The 22,831-nt window shown below is 58.3% G+C and overlaps 1 protein-coding gene across 35 annotated transcripts in view; it reads right to left on the bottom strand.

The window, feature by feature from the left end:
• Positions 1 to 22,831, bottom strand: part of CSMD1 (CUB and Sushi multiple domains 1) — a 574,681-nt gene that overhangs the window by 101,223 nt on the left and 450,627 nt on the right. For all 35 annotated transcript variants that reach the window (XR_014794550.1, XR_014794551.1, XR_014794558.1 and 32 more), the window contains 8 exons: positions 21,470 to 21,586; positions 20,526 to 20,741; positions 19,489 to 19,677; positions 15,486 to 15,655; positions 13,611 to 13,767; positions 7,825 to 8,016; positions 7,131 to 7,257; positions 1,969 to 2,171 (listed from right to left, as the gene is read on the bottom strand). Coding sequence is in view for 3 of the 35 variants with exons in the window: in XM_084878313.1 (XP_084734439.1) it covers positions 1,969 to 2,171; positions 7,131 to 7,257; positions 7,825 to 8,016; positions 13,611 to 13,767; positions 15,486 to 15,655; positions 19,489 to 19,677; positions 20,526 to 20,741; positions 21,470 to 21,586 (1,371 nt within the window). In the remaining 32 variants the exon portion in view is untranslated. The remainder of the gene's footprint in view (positions 1 to 1,968; positions 2,172 to 7,130; positions 7,258 to 7,824; positions 8,017 to 13,610; positions 13,768 to 15,485; positions 15,656 to 19,488; positions 19,678 to 20,525; positions 20,742 to 21,469; positions 21,587 to 22,831) is intronic.

The following is a 22,831-nucleotide window of genomic DNA, read 5'->3' as shown; positions in this document are numbered from 1 at the left end:
ACGACCTTCCGGAGGTAGCCGGGGCTATGAGGGAAACCCGGGTCCCGGGTGCCTGCCGGCGGCTGAAGGGAAGCCCAGGCCGGGTCCCAGGTGCCGGAGGGAAGCCGGGGTCCCAGGTGCCGGAGGGAAGCTGGGGTCCCGGGTGCCGGAGGGAAGCGGGTGCCGGCAGCCGGGGGAGGGAAGGCCTGCTCCTGCACAAATGCCGTGCATCGGGCGTCTGGTGTACATATAAAGCTTGATGAAGTTGCGTCTCCGCTCCATCTAGGATTGATTTTTGTGTACGGTGTGAGGTAGAGTCAGGAATTGTTTTGTCCACAGTGAAGCTCAATTGTCCATTTGTTGAGAAGCCGTTCTCTATCACACACAGTGTGACCCTCATCACTTTATAAAGTTATGTATATACTGGAGGCCCGGTGCATGAAATTAATGCATGGGGGAGGGGGTCCCTCAGCCCAGCCTGCACCCTCTCCAATCCAGAACCCCTAAGGGGATGTCTGACTGCTGGTCTAGGCCCTACCCCTGGAATTGGGCCTAAATCGGCAGTCAAAATCCCTCTCGTAATCTGGGATCACTGGCTCCTAACCACTCACCTGCTTGCCTGCCTGATTTCCCCTAACCATTCTGCCTGCCTGCCTGATTGCCCCTAACTACCTCTGCCTGCTGGCCTGACCGCCCCTAACTGCCCTCCCCTGTCCGCCTGATTGCCCCTATTCACCTCTGCCTCAGCCCTGCTACCGTGGCTTTGTCCGGAAGGAGGACTGGACGACCAGAAGATGTCTGGTCTATCTGGTCTAATTGGAATATTACCCTTTTATTAGTATAGATAGGTAGATATAGACATAGATCAATGATATAAACATATAGAGATATTATAGATGTAGATATAGATATAAATATTATAGATGTAGATATAGACATAATTATTATAAATATAAATGTAGATAGATATTGGTAGATGTAGATATAGATATGATATAGATATAGATATGATAGACAGGTAGGTATATAGATATATAGATGTAGGTATTATAGATGTAGATATAGATATGATAGATATATAGATATAGATATTATAGGTGTAGGTATAGATATGATAGACATATATAGATATAGCTATGTAGATATAGGTATTATAGATATAGAATAGGTATTATAGATAGATATGGATATAGCTATGTAGATATAGGTATTATAGATGTAGATATAGATATGATAGATATTTATGGATATAGCTATGTAGATATGGGTATTATAGATGTAGATATAGATATGACAGATATATATGGATATAGCTATGTAGATATGGGTATTATAGATGTAGATACAGGTATTATAGATAGATATGGATATAGCTATGTAGATATAGGTATTATAGATGTAGATATAGATATGATTGATATATATGGATATAGCTATGTAGATATAGGTATTATAGATGTAGATACAGGTATTATAGATAGATATGGATATAGCTATGTAGCTATAGGTATTATAGATGTAGATATAGATATGATAGATATATATGGATATAGCTATGTAGATATGGGTATTATAGATGTAGATACAGGTATTATAGATAGATATGGATATAGCTATGTAGATATGGGTATTATAGATGTAGATATAGGTATTATAGATAGATATGGATATAGCTATGTAGATATGGGTATTATAGATGTAGATATAGATATGATAAATATATATGGACATAGCTATGTAGATATGGGTATTATAGATGTAGATATAGGTATTATAGATAGATATGGACATAGCTATGTAGATATGGGTATTATAGATGTAGATACAGACATAGCCACTCTAATGAAGCAGGGTTTCCTAAGACAAGCCTTCTCTCTGACACGCTCTTTAATTCCCCACATTGTGCTCAGGCACAGGCCCTCCCAGTGGGGAGCCAGGACCAGGCGCTGGTCCCCAGGGGCCTGGGGGAGGGGGGGGCGCAGCACTCACTTGAGAACTGCAGGGAGAAGCCGGACTTGCTGATGAAGAAGTCGCTGTCGAACTGCAGGGTGAGGGCGCTGAAGGTGCTGTGGATGTCGCCGGGCAGTGCGGAGCCGCTCCACTCCGTCAGCAGGATGGCGCGCTCGGCCGGCCCGTCCCACACGCGCAGGACGTCGTGGCTTTTCTCCGTGTCGAACAGGATGAAGTGGAGGCTGCGGAGACACACAGTCATGTCACTCGGCATCGCCTCCGGCCAGGGCGCACGGGGAGCCCAGCAACGCACACCGGCCATGGCGCCGGCTTCCATCCCACCCCGACGCCTGCCGGCTCCTGGCTCCCCCTAACCACTCTGCTGCTGGCCTGATCACCGCTAACTGCACCGAGACAGGGCTGCACACCCAGGCAGAGCGGGAGCCCCATGGCAGGACCCTCTACCTGCCAGGGTGCGCAGAGCCCCGAGCCACGTCCTGGGCTACTTTTTAAGGATGAAACCATCCCTCCTGAGGCTGTCAGCTCTTTTAAAAAAATATATGTTTATTGCTCTCAGAGAGGAAGGGAGAGGGAAGAGAGATAGAAACATCAGTGATGAGAGAGAATCACGGAGCAGTTGCCTCCTGCACACCCCACACTGAGGATCGAGCCCACAACCCAGACAAATGCCCTGACCGGGAATCACTTCCTGGTTCATACGTTGAAGCTCAACCACGGAGCCATGCGAGCGGGGCTGTCCGCTCCTGGCAATCACACAAAGCTTCCTGGCCATCAAGACACATGGGACAGAGCTTTGTGTGAAAAGGATCCCACAGGTTTTCCATGTGGAGCTGGTGCTGTTCCTGTCGTGCCCAGGAGGGGGCAGCATCCACGCCAGCAGGAAAGGATGACACTAGATTGTCTGCCTGAAGCCCTATGATGGGGTCTGATGTTGTATTTGTTCCCATAAATTGCATTTTCAGAAAAGGCGTTATTTGCAATAGCAACGCGAAGGCGGGTGGGTCCCCTCCACTCCTTCCTTTATGACATTTAAAGCTCTCGGGGAGTACAGGCGGCGGAGTGTAATAGCAACTCCTTCCTTTATGAAGTTACAGCATCTGATTGGATTTCAGACATTTTCCAGAAGGACTCCAGCATCTCCGCGAGGAGCTCGCCGTCAGAGGAGGCAGCGAAATCCGGTCCTATTTGCGCAATTCAGACAGATCGGAGCGGAGCCCACCGCCAGCCCGTCGCCTTCCCAGTGCTTTGACTTACAGCTCCTGACTGACCGCGCAATCACAGGGTTGTAAGGGAGATACGAAATCGGAAAAGATGACATCGGAAAGACTGCACACACTTCTAAACGATCTATTTTGTGTATGTTACATGCTCAAAAATATCTCACCTGCACAGAGTATGAACAGCTGGTTTTTAAATGCCCGCATGAAATGTATTTTTATTCCACAGAAAGGATCAGACTACAGCAGGCACGTGTGTACCCCTCCCCTGCCGCGGTGGTAACCGTCAACCCCATTGGATCCAGACCTTTTTAAAGAATAAAACCTTATGGACGCTCTCACATGCCCGCCCCCCCCTCCCCCATGTGGTCCTGTGTCCTTCCGGTCACCCACGCTCTGAAGTTCAGATGGACCATCCTGTTTATGTTTTCACAATTTCCATCCATGTGTGCACGTACTTATTCCCAGACGATGCACAGGGCCCTTCGTGTGTCCACCAATAATGACATCATCGATGTCGCTTTGCTGTGGGCTAGTATTGTCTTCAAGTTGCTTTTCCCACTGGGCAGAGTGAGGCCCTGGAAGGTCACGTCCAGAGAGTCACACCCAAGATGAGATGAAGCGTCATCAGAAAGCAGGCGAGAGCGGGAGTCACGCTGAGACGTGCAAGGCCCACGCACAGAACACACGTGCAGACTGAGGAACACTGTCTCGGATCTCCATGATCGGGACAACGCACCGTGCCGGGACTGGAATTCAGCACCATCCGCAACATCAGCTTTCCTTCAATCCATCTATGGACCGACTGTGATTCCAATAGGCATCCTAGCCGTTTCCGGGGTAGAAAGAGGCACGTGTTTGTGAAATGCATGTGGGAATGCAGAGCCATGAACAGCCATGGCGATCTAATGCCAAAAACGAAGGTGGGGATTACACTACGCAATTTCAGGACTTCTAATAAAGCAAGTGTGTAATCGATAGAGAAAGGTACTGCGCTGGATGGACGGATAGATGGACGGACAGATGGAGACAGTGAGCGCGCCCTCTGAAACACGGGCCCGGGTGAGCATCGGAGATAAGGTGCCAGGGCAGAGCACCACCCCAGGGGCAGGGACTCTGGGACCAGCGGGTAGCGGCGGGGTTTGGAAAGGGCAGTTGGGAGAAGATTAAAATGCCAGGGATGTGAGGGGGAGAGGAACTGGAAACAGCAGGTAAGAGGGAGGGAGAGCCAGGCCCACCAGCGTGGCTTTCACACACAGCTTTTCCCACGGCCTCGGCCTCCTGGGAAGAAATCCATGGCGGTCCACCCCACGGGCCCTGGAGGCACAGCCCAGATCTTGGGGAAACACTGGAGATAGGAGTCAAACTGCTTTTGAAAATGAGAACCTCCTGGGATCAGGATGGGGTCATCGGGAGGAGGGGGAGCGGGAGCAGGGGGAGCGGGAGCAGGGCTGGGACGAGGAGCTAAGGAAGCAGAGGTGCCCGGGCTCTCGGAGACGTCAGAGTCCCCAGGACAGTGGTGACCACCATGTCCCCGTCAGTGGTCCCCGTCATTCCTGTCAGGGGTGCCAGGCCAACAGCAGGGGTTTCTGGACCCGGCCCTTCCTCTGGGCGGTGGAGGCAGGGCTGGGCCTCCACGTGGGGCGGAGACGGGCTACCTGGTTGTGGCCAAGACACTGGGCACCTGGGACGGCCCTTCATTTTTCCTCCCATGAATCTCACCCCTGCACGCCCCTCCCAGGCTCGGGCCCTGGGCTACTCATGACTGCGGGGAAAGGCTGCACTCGGACAGCAATGCGTGCACCGCCAGTCTTCCTGCATGTACACGGCAGAGCAGCCACGCAAACCCAGGGGCAGCCTGCACAGCCGGCCACGGAGACACGGCCGGGCCATTTATGGATGACAGGAAAATCCTTGCATATGCTCCATGCGGCCCCATGTGCGGCATGAGACGTTTCATTATGTTCTGCTCAGGTGACAGCTTTGCAGCCCACACGTCAGAATCACCAGCGTCCTCCGGCCAAGCGCCCCATGGCAGCGCCTGTTTGGGTCTTCCGTGACCACGAACAAAAGTTACGGCCACACAGAAGCAGCAAGCACTCTGGGCGGCGGTGAAATCAGAGCTGGCGGCAGTGACAACAGAAACGCCACCCTCACCGTCACCACTGCTGAGGCCTGCGGCTTTGCATTTGCAGACGGGAGGGTCGTGCTCAGGGTACAGCCAGGGAGGCCCCCATTGCGGCCCTGTACACTAAGGGGCCTCCGGTGACCACAGGGGGGTCTGCACTGAAACTGTTTACTAAGAGCTGTCATGGCGGGCAGTCAGGGCCCAGGCTAGGCGGGACCTGCCCTGACAGAGGCCCCTCTTTACCTGACCAGCTGTTTGCTGTCTATGCATCTGCGGTAACAGAGTGTTGGAACACCCAAGTGGTTTCCCTTTTCCGACCCCCCACAGCGCAGGCACCCCTGCAGAGCCCGCACACCCCTCCCTGTCACTGAGCTAAGCACTGACTGTAACTGTCCTGCACCCTCCTCAGGAAAGAAGCACGTGTCTGTCATCTCAACTTTACCCAATCCCAGGGTTTCCCGGCTTTGCTGTCTCCCGCCCCCTAACCTGTCACCAGTGGATTCCATGTAACCCACTCACATTGTAATGTGTAAAACAGAGTGAAAACGGGACATTATCCCAGCCCATTGACACTCTGTTTCCTGGCAATTGTGGACAGTTTGGCTCAAATACACTCACAGATATTCTTCATGAGTCTGAACGTACACACTTTTTAGAGTAAAAAAATATATACAGTGCAAAAATAAATCATAGTATGAATGTCCAACAAGTTTTGTTTCTATTAAGAAATGCTCAGTCCTTCAATCCCTGGCATGATGGCTACATAAGCGGCATTTTCCTTGTTTTCAAGTAAACAGTGAAGCAATGAGGTCGATACGTTAACAACGAACCAACCAGGACTCCGTGCCTGGCCCACAAGCCAACGCTAAGACCAGACCCATTCTCCTGAGTATTATTGTAGAAGCATACGAAGCCTACAGGAACATGTTACAGGCTTTTCAGTCCGTTATTGTCCAAATCAACATCCCCCAAACTGCACGTCTGTCATCAACGCGGCGGCATCGCCAGGAACATGTGCAGGTGCAGCTGGACATCAACCAGGTTCCTTGTGGATACCGACCTGCCTCTCTCCGCACCGCCTCCCCCGCCCCCCCCCCCCCCCCAAAAAAAAGGACGTTAGGCCTGGGGTTACAAAGATCTGGTCATGAATTAGGTGAACTCTGACACGGGAAGGTGTGCAACAGAAGGGAAAAGACCCCGGGACAGGACATGGGTGGAACAACTGTTCTTTCCCAGAATGCAATAGTTCAACATCAAAGTCAGTTCACATTAAAGCTGTCCGTTTTGATGACCTCGGAGCACTGTTCATTAACTAGAGGACTGGTGCGCGAATTCGATGCAAGCGGAAGTTTGAGAAGCCTGGCACCTCCTGCCACCAAGGGCCTTCCACCGCGATCAGCCCACGGCAGACGAGAAACTGGGACGGAGAGGACCCTGCCTTCCCAACCGTCCCGCTGAGGCCGCACACCTGAGCCAGGCCATTCGGACCACCTGGCTGAGCGTGCACAGACCAGAGCTGCCCAGACCACCCATCACATCCTGAGCAAATAATTGTTTTAAGCAACTAGTTTTTTTTGTTTGTTTGTTTGTTTTTTTTACAGGGGGGCAGCTTGTTACGTAGCAAATGCTAACTGATGCACATTCTGCTTTTCTCTGTTATACGTGGTCACCACACATTGTCAAAGGAACACCACCATCAGCACGTGAGCCCTCAGACCATTCGCCCCTCAGCACGCTCTCTCCTGTAGCTCAGCAACCTCCCGATCACCCCCAGGGCTCACGAAGGCGAGAGCAGCCGGCACGCCTCCATCCCCAAGTCGCCGAACGACACGCACCTGATGGTCCTCCCGGGGTCGGCCTCGATGACCCAGGTGCAGTGCAGGTTGTTGTCGTAGGGAGCCGGGTAGCCGGGGGACAGCAGGCGCCCCGAGGTGGCCGCGTGGATCTGCCCGCCGCACTCCGCTGCAAGACACAGACGCGGGAGGGGTCACGGGTTCGTTTGGCTACAGAGAAACAGCCCGTCACGTCTGTGTTTCACACATGACACATCACACGCCACTCCCTGTCTATCGTTCCTTCCCGTCCTTGTTCCCACGCATCGCCCTGACAGAAAGACGTTGTCTTTCATGAAACTACAGTGGAGAGCATAAACCACGAACCCACATGCTACAGCTCTAATGATTCTCCGCATATTGTCTCCATAAAATGGAACTAGAACACCTGTCTTTCCCACCTAAAAACCTACACACAGCCTGGCCGGCATGGCTCAGGGGTTGAGCACTGACCTATGAAGCAGGAGGTCAGGGTTCCACAATCCCCAGTGGGGGGCATGCGGGAGGCAGCCTATCATTGCTTCTCTATCATCACGGATGCTTCTAACTCTCTGTCCCTCTCCCTTCCTTTCTGAAGTCAATAAAACTATATTTAAGACAATCCTACACAGTCGTCAGGAGGATAAAACGCGTCGGAGGGGACGGCAGTGGGAGTGCCCGGGCTGAGGTTGGCCCCTGCCAGGAGCGGCCCACTCACCCACACAGGACGGCAGGGGCTGGTCCCACACTCGGCGGTCCCCGCTCAGGCAGGTCAGTGTGCTGCTGCCGTGCATGGCGTAGCCGGGGTTGCAGCTGAACACGACGGCGGTGTCGGCGAAGTGGCCGTCGTCCCGGACGCGGTAGCCGTAGCTGGGCACCCCGGGGTCCTCGCACTTCACCAGGTCAAAGCCTGCGGGGAGGGGAGGGTGAGCGGGGCCATGCGGGACTCGGCCGGGGGAGGGCCCCAGAGAGAGGCTGGGCCTCCTCCCCCTGAAGTTTCCCGCAGGATCAGCGAGGAGACCGGTGGGTGCTCTTCCTGTCACAGCCTGTGACACCCTGTCACCCACCATGCTCCCGCGTCCCAGCTGGTGGCCTCAGGGCAGCCCAGACGCCGGCGGCGAACCGCAGCCACTTCGGGGTCAAGCTCGGTCCATGCCCGCGCGGCTGCCGGGAGGCTCCTCCCGAGCCTCCGTCCCCTGGAGCCCACGGCTGGTGTGTGGGTGTCACATGCTCACGGCGCCCTGGGCGCGTGGCTCACCCCAGCCTGGAGCTCCCTTCCCTGCAGGCAGGAGGCGGCAGGGCCTCTGCCATGCGTCCCCAGGTGAGAAACAGGAGGTACAGACACATGGTGTGTGGCCCTGGCTCCTAATTTAACTCCTATCCTATACAGTGAGAGCCGAGGTGATGTCACGCTCTCCTGCCGTGCTGTCACAAGCCATGTGCACAGTGGAGGCAGTGCCCAGTGCAGGCAGGGCCGAGTGGTGAGGCCTGTGAGGCCTGCGGCTCTGTGCCATGTGGAATAGGCTGGTCCTGGCAGAGGAAGCGGGTTGTGGCAGGAGTGGCCGGTTGTGGGCGATCAGGCCAGCAGGAGTGGGCAGTTGTGGGTGATCAGGCTGGCAGAGGAGGGGAGTTGGGGGCAATCAGGCTGGCAGGGGAGCAGTTAGGGGGCAATCAGGCTGGCAGGCAGAAGCAGTTAGAGTCAATAGGGCAGGCAGGCAGGCAGGCAAGCGGTTAGGAGCCAGCAGTCCTGGATTGTGAGAGGGATGTCCAAGATTGAAGAGAGTGCAGGCTGGGTTGAGGGACACCCTCACCAACCCATGCATGAATTCCGTGCACCAGGCCTCTAGTTTGTTAATAAGTGCCTTGGACTCACAGCTATGAGTCAGCTTAGAATGCTATTCAGGTGTCATTACAACACAAGATAGACCGCATGCCTACCCATTCTAAAGGAGATGTCCACAACCTGGCTTTCAAAATCATGAAAGCAAATGCGTGTTTCCCGACTGTAATATTTGCTGGTACATAACACATGGGAAGGCTTTAAAAACAACATTTGGTGCCGAAAACCGGCTTGGCTCAGTGGTAGAGCGCCGGTCTGCGGACTGAAAGGTCCCGATTCCAGTCAAGGGCATGTACCTTGGTTGCGGGCACATCCCCGGTGGGCTGCCAGGAAACAGCCTCCTCCATCGCCCCCAACTTCCCCTGTATTCCCTCATGCCCTTCGCCCCAAGCGTCTCCTCCTCAGCCTGTGGAGTCTGCCCTCCCGGTACCCCATGTCTGAACTGAAACAAAAACTCAACAATGGGCTGGCGGCCGGGGGTGGGGTCCCCCAGGGAAGGCCTGCAGCAGTGGGGTGGTGGCTCTGGGCGTCTCTGGTTACTCCAGATCGGGGTCTCTCATCGTCTGGAAAATGCTGTTGCCATCACCATAAACACATATGTGTGTCACATGTGACCCATACGTCACGTGTGATACCTGCATTCACATATCAGGGTACAGGGTCTCATACTATCACCAAGAAGCTCTGGACAGTCACCTGGGAAGAAGGAACAAGCCCGGTACAGAGGAGATGTGTTAGGGTCAAATATCAGACCACACAGAGCGTCGAGCTCCACGAAAGAGGAGCCACGGGAGGGACACTGATTGGGCCCCGCCCACCAGCCCCCCTGTCGAGGGGACCTGTCAGCCACGTGCCCGCTGAGCGAGGTTTCGCCAGGCCCGGGCCCTCCCAGCCCGTCTGTGAACAGGAACATGTTCCTTCTGTGCCCACGCTCGCCTCCCGCACAGCACACGTGGGCTGCACCCCGTGGCCGATCCCTCCGGACCGCATCCCGAGACAGACCGGTGCTCCCGCGCTCAGGCGGCCTGTGAGCTGTGAGGGCGGCTGTCCCCCATTCACATAACAAGGGGGTCCTGTCCACAGAGCCTGCTGCTGCCCACACCGCCCCGCGGCCTGCGATCGGAGGGTAACTGTTCCGGGAATGTTCCTGAGAGATACCAGAAAAGGCAACCAATTTTAAATAATCCCGAATTCAACAGAGACCGATTCCCAGAATCCTCTTCTCTTTGTGCAAATATTTGCTGAAACTTAGAAAACAGCCATGCACCATCAGCGGGAGTTCTGTTCGCAGTCTCCAGTCCCAGGAGGGAGAGGGGGAGGGAGAGGAGGAAGGAGAGGGGGAGGGAGAGGGGGAGGGGGAGGGGGGAGAGAGAGGGGGAGGGGGAGGGGGAAGAAGAGGAGGAAGGAGAGGGGGAGGGGGAGGGGGAGGGAGAGGGGAAGGGGGAGGGAGAGGGGGAGGGGGAAGGAGAGGGTAGCTCCTGTGCCCTGAGGGGGGCCTAGCTCCTGGGCATCAGGCAGCTCCAGGAACCCGGTGCCACAGGCATCGGGGCTGGAACAACCGGCCCCGCCTTCACCATTTGTATCGAGGACCAGGCATCCCTGTGAGGGGCGCAGGGGGGTCCAAACACACACCTCGTCCCCACCCCACCGCCAGGCGGCCTGCCTGATGCCTCCCATCCAGGTCCCTGGGGACCAGCAGGTAACGGCAGTCTGAGAGCAGGCTGGCCGGAGCGGAGAGCTGGGCTGGTGACGGAAGCCACCTTCCGTGGCCTGTTGCCCTGCCTGCTGCTCAGAACCCAGCGGCTGCTTAATGGACGCCACGGCACATGGCACCCATCCCCCAGGCTGCGTGGCTCCCTGGCCGCGGCCACCAGGTTCGCTGACACCCTCAGTGTGCGTGCGGCTCATCGGCGGGGGGACCCTGCCGCGTCTGAGACACCCCATCGCCGGCCCGGCTCCGCAGCGGACCTGGAGTGGGCCTGGCCGGCCATGCCCCGTCCGGAGCCTCAGGAAACCACCTACCACCTGGGCACAGGGCCTCTGCCTCGTGGACACGAGGTAAAGGAGCTACTCGCCAAGGCCCAGAGCTGCGGAGCGGTGACGCGGGACGTTCTGGAGGCTTCTGGGTCATTCCAGCACCCGGGATCTCTCAGCCCTCGGGAAAACCCTGTGGCCGTCCCCATCAATAGAGAGAGATGTCAAATGTACCACGAGAGGTGTGGGAGAGTCCTTGGAATGGGAAAGAGGAGATGGATGGATGGATCCGTAGCCACTCCAGAAACTTGAGGATGTTTAGTAAACTATATATTTCATTTCCTCTGTCGGCATTTTCTAATCCGCTCCTGTGGGCGGATTAATTATGGATCTGAAGCATTTCAGAGGAAGGTTCCTTAAGGAACGCAATTAGCGAGCGCGAGGCGGTTCCCGGGTTCGGGAGAGCGTTGGAGGTGCCTCACGCAGGCTTCGGCTCTAATGATTTGCTCAAAACGCTCTGTAGCCGTGCCTGGCACAGCAGCTTTTGGGGCGGTGATTTCTCTCAGGTTTCCGAGCACATGGTGGCTGCTTGGGGTTTCCCAGACGTAATTACTCTGTGTTTAAAGCTAAGAACTTAATGGGAATTTAATCGTGTCTGATTGTGGAGCCATCAGCACCCCCAGACTGTCTAGCTCCCGCGGTTCCCGCAGGGCGGCGCGTCAGGCTCCGGACAATGGCGGGCGCTGGCTGGCGTGCCCCCGAGCGCCTGCCTTTGTTTTCTGTGGATTGCCTGTTCGCTTTGGTCATCCTCACCCACTGGAGCGTCTGCTTTGCACGCGAGACAAACAGGGACCCGGGCGGAGAAGAGAATTACTCTCCTCAAATTGACTGGACAAGGCCAGGACCGGTTTGGCTCAGTGGATAGAGCGTCGGCCTGCGGACAGAAAGGTCCCAGGTTCGATTCCGGTCAAGGGCATGTACCTTGGTTGCGGGCACATCCCCAGTGGGGGGTGTGCAAGAGGCAGCTGGTAGATGTTTCTCTCTCACCGACGTTTCTAACTCTCTCTCCCTCTCAATTCCTCTCTGTGTAAAATCAATAACATATATTAAAAAAAAAAAAATTGACTGGACTAGGAGCCCAGCAGCAACTGTCACCAGTGTTTCTTCCTCCCGCCTTTTAGAGAGTTTGCGCTGCCATGTGAAACATCACCACGTGCCGCCTGCCTGTGTGGCTGAGCGTGATCCTAGGAACCAGGAGGTCAGGGATTGATTCCGGGTCAGGGCTCAGGCCGGGGTGGTGGGCTCGACCCCCAGTGGGGGGCGTGCAGGAGGCAGCTGACCCATCATTCTCTCATCAGAGACATTCTATCTCTCTCTCCCTTCCTCTTTGAAGTTTTAAAATTACCAAGTGCCCACAAATAGATCCACAGACCCAAGGTTTCTCCTCATCACCCAGAGAATGGGCGGGCACCAAAGCGGGGAGCTGTGCTGGGAGCGGGGACACACCGGGCCCACAGGGGCTGAGCGTGGCCTTGGGAGCCAGTCTGCTGGATGGAGCAGAGAAGCCACAGCCCTGTGGCCCGTCCTCCTGGCTGGGGCAGGGGCCTCTCAGCTGCTAGTAGCACAGAAGGCGGAGTGGGGGGGGGGAGCGGTTCTGGGACAGCCCGGCACCCCTCCACAGCCCCCGGCTGTGAGCACAGTCGGCGTGGATTTGTCCGGTGACCTTTGCACACCATGAGAATACAGAAACAGCACCGTCATGGACGGCTCCAGCTGCAGAGTGGGCAGAGACAGGAGGCAGCGAGGAGGTGGGGGAGGTGGTGGGGCGGGAAACAGACTCTCAGGTGCGCGTTTCCTGGGAGCTGCGTGGGGAGGCCACTGGCCACGAATCCCAGAGGAGCACACAGCACTGTGCCCAGGCCCTCACCCCGAGGACCAGGCACTGGGAGGCCTGGCTGGTCAGCTCCCTGGGCAGCAGGAGGGCCAGGACCCCGGGTGCGCGGCCGTGCACTCTGTGCCCTAAGGAGCTTTCCTCGTCCTCCCCAAGCACCACACCTCCAGGCGCGAAGGCTCGGGGCAGAGCGAGGGCGTGGCTTCAGCTCCTTCCAGGAACAGAGCAAGCGAAGCAACAATGCGCAGTCACGTGAACCGGCCTTAGAGGGACCACGGGCGAGCACTTGGTCTGGGTCAGAGCCGTGGCTTTGACAGGGACACGTGTGGACCATGGCACTCGCTACAGCAGAGCCTCTGCCGCAGGAGGGCCATGCGCTGGCTCACACGCCGGGAGCTGCCCCAGGAGCACACACTGGACTCCACACGCTTCCCTTCACTGCGCCTCCTCCGCGGCCGTTCCCATGGAACTGAGACGGCGCGCAGGACCTCGGCCGCTGAAATTGTATTTTTGCCCGAGGTTAACTGACCCTTCCTCAGCCATCGCCCGCCTAAGCGGGCTGGAGTCACTTACCTTCCCTGTGGCAGCTGGATGGGTGCTGGGCCGGGCGGCTGCTGCCTCTCCAGGCCTTCACTGCTCTCTGCCCGATATAGACACTAACCCTGTGGCCACAGGGATCCGCCCAGGCGCCCCCTCCCGGGTGTAATTTCCGGTGCCGTGGCCTCGGGTCAGAGATTCCCAGAGCCCGTCGCTGGGCCCCGTGCTCCGCGGAGACACCGGAGGCCGGCCCGGTACTCACTGCTGTAGCTCAGCTGGAAGCCGGGGGCCGTGTCCTCGCCGTCGCTGTCGAACTCCAGCCGCAGGTGGTTGGAGGTGCTGTTCAGCGTCAGGCCCAGCAGCTCGCGCCGCGTGAAGGTGCCCAGGGGCCGGGAGGCGCCGTCCCGCCCGTCGAACACCTGGCGGTCAGGAGAGCCGGTCACTGCTCATGGCTTCTGCTGCGCAGTTACCAGTGCTGCACGTGAGCCGCCCACAGACGCCCCGGACCGGCCCGGAACAGCTCCTCTGGGCTCGGCACAGAAACGTGTCCCACGTGGACCGGGAGGGGGAATCCCTTCCGCCTGGAGCTCCTGACCTGAGTGCGTCGTGGCCAATGGGGTCAAGGCCCCAACAGGGACCCCTCTATCCTTGCAAGAGATGACAGACGGGGGGGGGGGGAGTGCAGGGGGCACTGACAGTCCCTTGCAGCTGGTTTTGCACATCCTCCAGCCTCACAGCTTAACAAAGGTGGGACCCACAGCCCTGGGGTGACTGGGGTGGGGGTGTCAGCAGGAGCCTCATGTGCCTATAAAAGCAAAAACCCCAGCCCAGCCGACATTTCTGGTTGAGTGTCAACCTATGAACCAGGAGGTCACAGTTCAATTCCTGCTCAGGGCACAGGCCCGGGTTGTGGGCTTAATCCTGAGCAGGGGGCATGCAGGAGGCAGCTGATTATCCTCTCATCACTGGTCTTTCTCTCCCTCTCTTTTCCTCTCTGTCTGGAATCAATAATAAATAAGAAAAGAAGGAAACCACAGACTCTGGCAAAGGGAAGGAGAAGAGAGATGTGCCCATCTGCCAAGGCTCAGCTGTGTGACCTGGACAAGTGGCCCCGTCTCTGCAGACTGAGGGGCCACGGACGGGACGAGGTCTGGCCTTGGTCTGTGCTGCTCACGGCCTGTCTGACGCCCGAGGCTCGAGCCGCAGTGCGAGCTCCCTGGACCCTGCCCCCAGGGGGCCCCGCTCCCTGCGCGGTCCCAGGAGAGGGGCGGTCTCAGGAGCCTCAGAGGTCACGGGCATCTCCACTTGGAGGTGGGATGTCCGAGAGCCGTGGTCGGCAAACCCTGGCCCATGAGCCACTTGCGGCTCTTTGGCCCCTTGAGTGTGGCTCTTCCACAAAATACCACGGCCTGGGGGAGTCTATATTGAAGAAGTGGTATGTGAGAAGTAGTTCAAGTTTAAAAAATGTGGCTCTCCAAAGAAATTTCAATCACTGCCCTGTTGATATTTGGCTCTGTGGACTAAGGAGTTTGCTGACCATGGTTCTAGGTCAAGGCAAGACCTGGGGCTCCTGAGCCTAACGCTCGCCATCACAGGACACACGGAGCCCTGCTGAGGGCCCCAGCTCATGCCACGGGCCTGCTGCCTTGAGTCTGTCCAGTCCCCGTGGCTCCTCCATGTGAACCGGCCCCGTGGGCCCGTGACAGTGGCCGCAATGTGTCCACAGTCACGTCTCGGTCATCGCAGCTTTGCATGCCGGGCCGCGTGTACACAGAGTGGCCACAGGGGCAGGCTGGGGCCCCACGAGCTGTAACTGCCTGTGAGTGCCAGGCACAGGGCTGGAGACACACACCACATTACACCGCTACACAGCCATCAGCGTTAGGTGTGTTACATGTTTGGAAGCTAGAAGTGTTAAATGATTTGCCCAAGATATACCGCTAATGCCAGGCCAGGAGCACAGGCCCGCTGTTCACAGTCCACGTTCCCTCCTTCACGTGGCACTCCCTGCCGCTTCCCAGGGGAGAAACAGGCTGGGGAGCGCGCGCCACAGGAATGTCTGAGTGCAGTATCCACAGGCACCGCTGCTGCGGCGGGAGGGGCCCTGCGGGGGGCGGCCATGAGGGAGGAGCCTTACCCGCAGCGAGTCCCCGGCCTGCAGCTCGAAGGTCCGCGCCCACAGGCGGATGCCCTGGCCCGCCTCCGTCTCGATGCTGTAGATGCACTCGTGGTGGTTGTCGTAGTTGGACGGGAAGTTTGGCGACAGCAGCGTCCCTTCGCTGCCCGTGACCCTCGCCCCGCACTCAGCTACGAGGAAAGGGAGAGGGCTGGGCGTTAACGCCTGTGTCAGCAGACGCCGTGACAGCCGCGCAGCCTCCCTCCTCCCAGCGTGTCTGCCGTCGATCCGCTGTAGCCACAGACCTGCGACCTCGAGCGTTTCCCCGGCTGCACAGGGAGGAACCGTGTCCAAGGTGCTCTTTCTCTTTTAGAAAATGTTTTTACTGGTTTCAGAGACGGAGAGGACGATAGAAACATCATCGAGGAAAGAGAGTCATTGGTGGCTGCCTCCTCGTGCCCCCTACAGGGGATAGAGCCCGCAACCTGGGCCTGTGCCCTTCACTGGGAATCAAACCCGGACCTACTGGTTCCACGGAGCCAGGCTGGCCGGCAGGGTTTTCTTGTTTTTCTTATTAGGATGCCTCAGCCCATGGGAGCAGCATGCCACCCCACAGCGCGCTCTGGAACAATCCACGAGTCCCAGCACCTGCGGCACCGCCGGGCGACACAGCTCCTCTCCTTACCTCACTCCAGCCTCACGAGATGGCCGGTTCCCTGTCCCAATACGACGGTCATGGCGGTGCCATTTCCCTGCGTTTTCAGTCCATGGCACCACCGGGCGCGTTTATTTAACCAGGCTTCCCACCCGCACGGGCCTCCTCTGCCCGCGCGGCCACAGTGCATCCGGGATGGAAGGCAGTCCTCCTCCTGACCAAAGGGGCCACCTCCCTTCCAGGCCCAAGTTCCCATAAAGCCACCCTGAACCTCTGGTCAGCAGAGCGAGCGCAGCCCTGCTTCCTGAGGACCCCGCAGGTGCCCGGCCTCTCGGCACCGGCTCCTCACCCGCGCCAGCGAGCGCCTCCGTTAGAATGCCTTCGGCTCCACACGCCAGGGCCCCAAGTGGCCCTGAAATAGTACAGCTGCCAAGCATGTACATGTTCATGTGCAGGGGTGTGTGTGCTTAGCAGGCGTGTGGGTGCTTGGACAGGCATGTGCACACTGAGGTGTGCACACACTTGTTCAGGCATGTGCGTGCTTGGACAGGTGTGTGTGTGTGCTTGGACAGGCTTGTGGGTGCTTGGACAGGCATGTGCACACTGAGGTGTGCAGACACTTGTTCAGGCATGTGCGTGTTTGGACAGGTGTGTGTGTGCTTGGACAGACGTGTGCTCATGTATTTGTGTATGTTTTGGGGGTCTCCTGGAGCTGGGGCGCCTTCAGGATGGAAGTGTCCCTTCCCGGGGAGGCAGTGAGGACCTCAGGGCTGTGTGGAGAGTGTGGCTGGGGAAGACCTGGGAGAACCAGCAATGACAGGAAGCGGCACTGCCTGCCACCTCCCCATGGAAGAAGCTACTGGGAAAATGGGAGAAGGAGAGGCGGGAAACAGCCCAGGCGCCATGGGCCCTGCGGATCTCAGCGCCATGGCTAACCTGCGGATTGAAGGCACACTGTGGCCACCGGCCAAGCACCAGCGGCTGCGGGCAGAGAGGCGGTGGGGAACCTTGGTTTCAGGCATGTTCCAGTCTGGCTAACTGCGTGACCGTAGCCACAGGTCTCAGCAGCTGTGGGCTCAGCATTTCCGTCGGTATAATGGACCTCGGGGTAGCGGTGCCGACCTCACAGAGCTGTCTGGGGAAGGAGTTAGGCAGGGAAAGGAGCTCAGCGTGCCGTCTGCTCTGGAGTTAGGGCTGCTCGGGCTCACTCCGCCCCAGGTACCCTCATCGCACACTGTAGGCCACAGCGTGCAGACCCAGACACAGAGCAGCGGAGGAGATGATCCGATGGAATGGAGTCACGGCGAGTGGGTTATTGTGATCGGCAGGCTGCTCCCCCGTGCGGTCTGTAGGATGCTGCTTGACTTCACTGAGGTGAGAGCTTCTTTGAGGTCTTAGACCATGTAGGTCGGTAATTCCGGCCTGAGGGAACGGGTCCCAGGATCCTGGGGGCTGGGGGCAGCTCTAAGGCGCGGTGCATAGTTTTCCTGGAGGCCACGTTCAAAAGTGCCCCCGTTCTCAAGTAAATATCATAACCGCAGAGAGGCAGAGTGCCATTCGGGGAGAAAGCCAGAGCGCAGGCGTGAGCAGACGTGTGTCTGGCAGGCGATGGGGGCCCGTTCAGTGCACTGCTGGGGTGTCTGCGCAGGGGTCCTGCCTGGCGGGCTGTGCTCCGTGGAAATGGGAAGCCAGCGTTCGCTTTGGATCGGGGATGCCCTCCACCAACGGCACCGGGAGGCGCTCCGTCATGGGAAGTGGGTGTTCCCAGCTACCAGTGCAGAGCTCTGAGGATGACGGAATCTTATTTTCCCAACTTCCCCTCGGCCTCCAGGCATCCCGGCTGGGTGGGCCTGTGCCCTGCGGGCGCCGTGGGCTCCAGTCTCGCCATCGAGGGTTCTCAGGGACTCTGCAGAAGGACTTCTGGCGCTCGCTGTGCATCAGCGTGCTCTGACCCCGGTGGCAGGTGGTGGGGCTGCCTGTGCCCAGCAGGGGCAGCAGGTGCAGGCTCTTGGACTGCAGGCAGAACACTGCCATTCAGCCCTGTGGCTCCGCCTCCTGCTGCCCCTCCCAGTCACACGGATGTGCCCCCAGGCCCCCTAACCCTCCATGCTGCCCAGCGCGTCTCCGAGCGCCTGCACACCTTCCTGCTGGCGTCGGGGAGCCCCGTCCAGATTCTGAGGACAACTCGGACACGCGGACTCCACCCCGACTTCAGGGCCCGCTTACAGGCCTGGGCCCATCAGCGGCCAAACAAAGACCAGGCAGGACTAGAGCCTTTACACTGCCACAGAGACACGCGGGACCGCAGGCTTTACACTCCGCCGTGCCGTGCCAGGGAGACACCCGCTTTCCGTCCTCACCGCGGCCCACGGCTGTGCTACTGCAGCTGCCCCAGGCCTGCCCCTACAGCCTGTCCCAGGCCTGCCCCTACAGCCTGTCCGAGGCCTGCCCCTACAGCCTGTCCCAGGCCTGCCCCTACAGCCTGTCCCAGGCCTGCCCCTACAGCCTGTCCCAGGCCTGCCCCTACAGCGTGTCCCAGGCCTGCCCCTACAGCCTGTCCGAGGCCTGTTCCTACAGCCTGCCCCAGGCCTGCCCCTACAGCCTGTCCGAGGCCTGTTCCTATAGCCTGCCAAGGCCTGTTCCTACAGCCTGTCCCAGACCTGTTCCTACAGCCTGTCCCAGGCCTGTTCCTACAGCCTGTCTGAGGCCTGTTCCTACAGCCTGTCCGAGGCCTGTTCCTACAGCCTGTCCATGGCTGTGTTCCTACAGCCTGTCCCAGGCCTGTTCCTACAGCCTGTCCGAGGGCTGCCCCTACAGCGTGTCCATGGCTGTGTTCCTACAGCCTGTCCCAGGCCTGCCCCTAAAGCCTGTCCCAGGCCTGCCCCTACAGCCTGTCTGAGGCCTGTTCCTACAGCCTGTCCGAGGGCTGCCCCTACAGCCTGTCCATGGCTGTGTTCCTACAGCGTGTCAACAGTCATGTTCCTACAGCCTGTCAAAGGCTGTGTTCCTACAGCGTGTCAGAGCTTGTGTGACTATAGCGTGTCAATGTCGTGTTCCCACAGCGTGTCCAAGGCCGTGTTCCCAGTGTGGTTTCCAGTGTCACTTTACCTCGTTCCCTTTATAAATACGATTGACGCAGCGTCTGTCCCTCCGTCATGAACTGTGGGGCTGAAGGAGCTGGCCTTCCAGCTGAGAGGGCACAGCCCGCCTGAGGCTCGCCCCTGGCAGGCAGCTAAGTGGCCGGTCCACGCCCACACCCACCCTGGCTCTCACCCTCGTCCTCGCCCTCCTCCCACCATGCAGGGCCCGCGTCCCGGCTGCGCCGGGCCCGCCCCTGGGTGAATGAAATGAAAGCGTGTGACCACCTACCCACACACCTTGGCAGAGGCGCACTCCACACACGGCGGCCCCCGCCCAGGCAGGTCAGCGTGGTGGCTCCCTCCAGGCGGTACCCCGGGAAGCAGGAGAAGGTCAGCGCGTCCCCGACCCCGAATCGGAAGCCGATCCTGCGGCTGAAGGCGGGCACGCCGGGGTCCTCGCAGGGCTCCAGGTCATACTCTGCAGGGAGAGAGCGGCGTGGGGCCGGGCAGACACGCAGACACGCTGAGGACACCGGCTGGGATTAAAGCGGACCCAGGCCTGCAGGCGCCTTCCACCGCCGTGCCTGGCGGGCGAGTCCTTTCCTCACCCTGTGAACGCTCAGACGGGGACCTACAGGACCGGGCACAGGGTCTGGAGGGCGCCTCCAGCGAGCTCAGTGTCCCCAGGAGGCAGGGGGAATGCTGGCCAGCAGTGCAAGGATTTGTGGGTAAGAGTGATGCTTTTACAGAGGAGATTTGCAGAGCGGACCACCGTGGGTGCCTCTCATTTCCAGGGGGTTCAGCCCCACTTCCCACCAACTAATGGGAGTTATTTGTCAGCCACTTATCTCTAATCACACACACAACCACACCCCACATGCATGTACACACCCACTCCCCTCATACATGTACACCAGACACTCTCACCCCATACACAAGCACACAAACACACCCCACACCCACACACATGCACACAACCACACCCCTACATGCATGTACAAAACCACACCCCACATGCATGCACACAACTACACCCCACACTCCACACACACCCACACTCACACACACAACCACATCCACCAAACACCCACAAACACATACCATTCTAGCCCCCCCACACATGCACACAATCACACATCCCTCCACGCACACTCACACACACAACCACACACCCCAAATTCATACACACACTCACACATGCAACCACGACCACACACTCCACATTCATACACACACCCACACCCACACCCACACCCACACCCACACCCACACATTTGCTGACAAGCGGCACTGTTATTTCTAGGAAGAGAGGAAAGCCCAGTGCACCTGAGAAGGTGACGTTGAAGCCCTCGTAGGAGATGGAGAAGTCCGAGACGAAGCGCAGCTGGGCCGTGAAGTTGCCGAACAAGCCCGCCTTGATCGTGTGGGGCAGCACCGACCCCGTGAGCCGGGCCACGGGCTCCGAGAAGCTCCCGTCCTCCGTGACCAGCAGGTAGTCGTGTGAGCTCTCCAGGTGGAAGGTATGGAACATCAGCTGGACCCCTGGGAGCAAAGGCGGGGACACATGAGGGACACGGGGAGGGGGACATGTGAGGGACACGGGGAGGGGACCCAGGAGAGACATGGGGAGGGGATCACGAAGAGACACGGGGTGGGGGACACAGGGAGAAACACGGGGAGGGGGACACGGAGAGACATGGGGAGGGGGACATGGAGAGACACAGGGAGGGGGACACGGAGAGACATGGGGAGGGGGACACGGAGAGACACGGGGAGGGGGAAACAGACAGATACGGGGAGGGGACCCAGGAGAGACACGGGGAGCGGACAGGTGAGGGACATGGGGAGGGGACCCAGGAGAGACATGGGGAGGGGATCACGAAGAGACACGGGGAGGGGGACACGAAGAGACACGGGGAGGGGGACACGGAGAGACACGGGGAGGGGGACACGGAGAGACACGGGGAGGGGGACACGGAGAGATACGGGGAGGGGACCCAGGAGAGACACGGGGAGCGGACAGGTGAGGGACACGGGGAGGGGACCCAGGAGAGACATGGGGAGGGGATCACGAAGAGACACGGGGTGGGGGACACGGGGAGAAACACGGGGAGGGGGACACGGAGAGACATGGGGAGGGGGACACGGAGAGACACGGGGAGCGGACAGGTGAGGGACACGGGGAGGGGGACACGGACAGATAAGGGGAGGGGACCCGGGAGAGACACGGGGAGTGGACAGGTGAGGGACACGGGGAGGCGGACCCCTACCTTTCCCGTGGGACACTTCGATGGTCCAGGTGCAGTTGAGGGAGTTGGGGTAGAAGTCCGGAAACCCCGGAGAGAGGACGGTGCCACTCTTCCCGTGGACGTAGCCTCCGCAGAGGGCTGAGGACAGAGGGACAGTGTCAGTGCCGTGCTCGTGCCAGAGCAGCTGGGAGGGCAAAATACACGTGAGGGACATTTAACTGGCCAAGGACTGAAGGACTGTCAGCTGCATGGTAACTGGAACACAGCCGCACCTCATTTCACTGTAATCATAATATGCTAATCCATACACAGGAGTCCCAAATTGTAAAAAATAAGTAAATTTATAGAAACCCTAGAGAAATAACAGAGCCGTCCTGTGAGGGTGCTGGCTGGCCCCTGACAGGGGGCGCTGTGCTTCTGGGCCTGTCTGCGGTGCTTGCAGACCAGAGCCCACCGAAGGGGGACAGAGCACAGCAGACGGCCCTGCCTGGGGTGGTGGGCCTCATCCCATCAGGTGAGGACAGAAAGGAGTGAAAGCCTGCGCCGCCCACACATAGAATGGCGCTCCTCTGGGCAGTCGCCTGAGGCTGGGTGCTGGTACCCCGGCCTCCAGAGGGAGCGCACACTCGGCGTTCTGAGTCTAGAGCTGCTCATGGCACGTCTTGGAACCTGACAGTCTCCACAGAGGCTGAGTGGACTCCTCATAACCTCTCTCCCTCTCCCTCCACCTCCCTCTCTCTCTCTCTCTCTCTCTCTCTCTCTCTCTCTCTCTCTCTCTCTCTCCATCTTTCTCTCTCTCTCTCTCTCTCTCACCGTCACGGAGCCTGTTGCCCACCCTGTGTGCCCAGGAGCAGGCTGCGCTGGGAGCGGGTGTGCTGGTCGCCCCCAAAGCCACGTGGCCTCCTGAGCCCCCAGCCCAGAACTCGCACCTCTGGGAGCTGACTCCCTGCAGGGAAGGCAGAGGAAAGGAGAAGGGGAAGCAGAGAGGAAGCTGTGGCCTGGTCCTGGGTCCGAGGCGGGGCCCGAGTGTGGGGGTACACCAGCTCTGTGAGGCTGAGTGTCTAGGGAATATAGTTGAAGGGCAGCCCATAATTTCCCCTTTTTTTAAAAAAAATAAATTTTAAAATCAATTTCAGAGAGAAAAGGAGAGGGAGAGATAGAAACATCCATGATGAGAGAATCATGGAGCAGCTGCCTCCTGCATGCCTCACACTAGGGATGGAGCCTGCAACCCAGGCCGGTGCCCTGACTGGAATTGAACCCTGACCTCCTCGTTCCTATGCCGACGCTCAACTGCCCACACTGCTCTCTCTCTCTCACACACACACACACACTCACACCCACATGTCCCTGCATTCCTCGGGGTGCGGCTCACCCCCTGAG

This window comes from Pipistrellus hanaki, assembly GCF_964339955.1.
Source record: "Pipistrellus hanaki genome assembly, chromosome: 3".
In the NCBI taxonomy this organism is placed as follows: Eukaryota; Metazoa; Chordata; class Mammalia; order Chiroptera; family Vespertilionidae; genus Pipistrellus; species Pipistrellus hanaki.
Note: the sequence above shows the minus strand (reverse complement) of the source record. Positions and strands in the feature narration are given on the sequence as shown.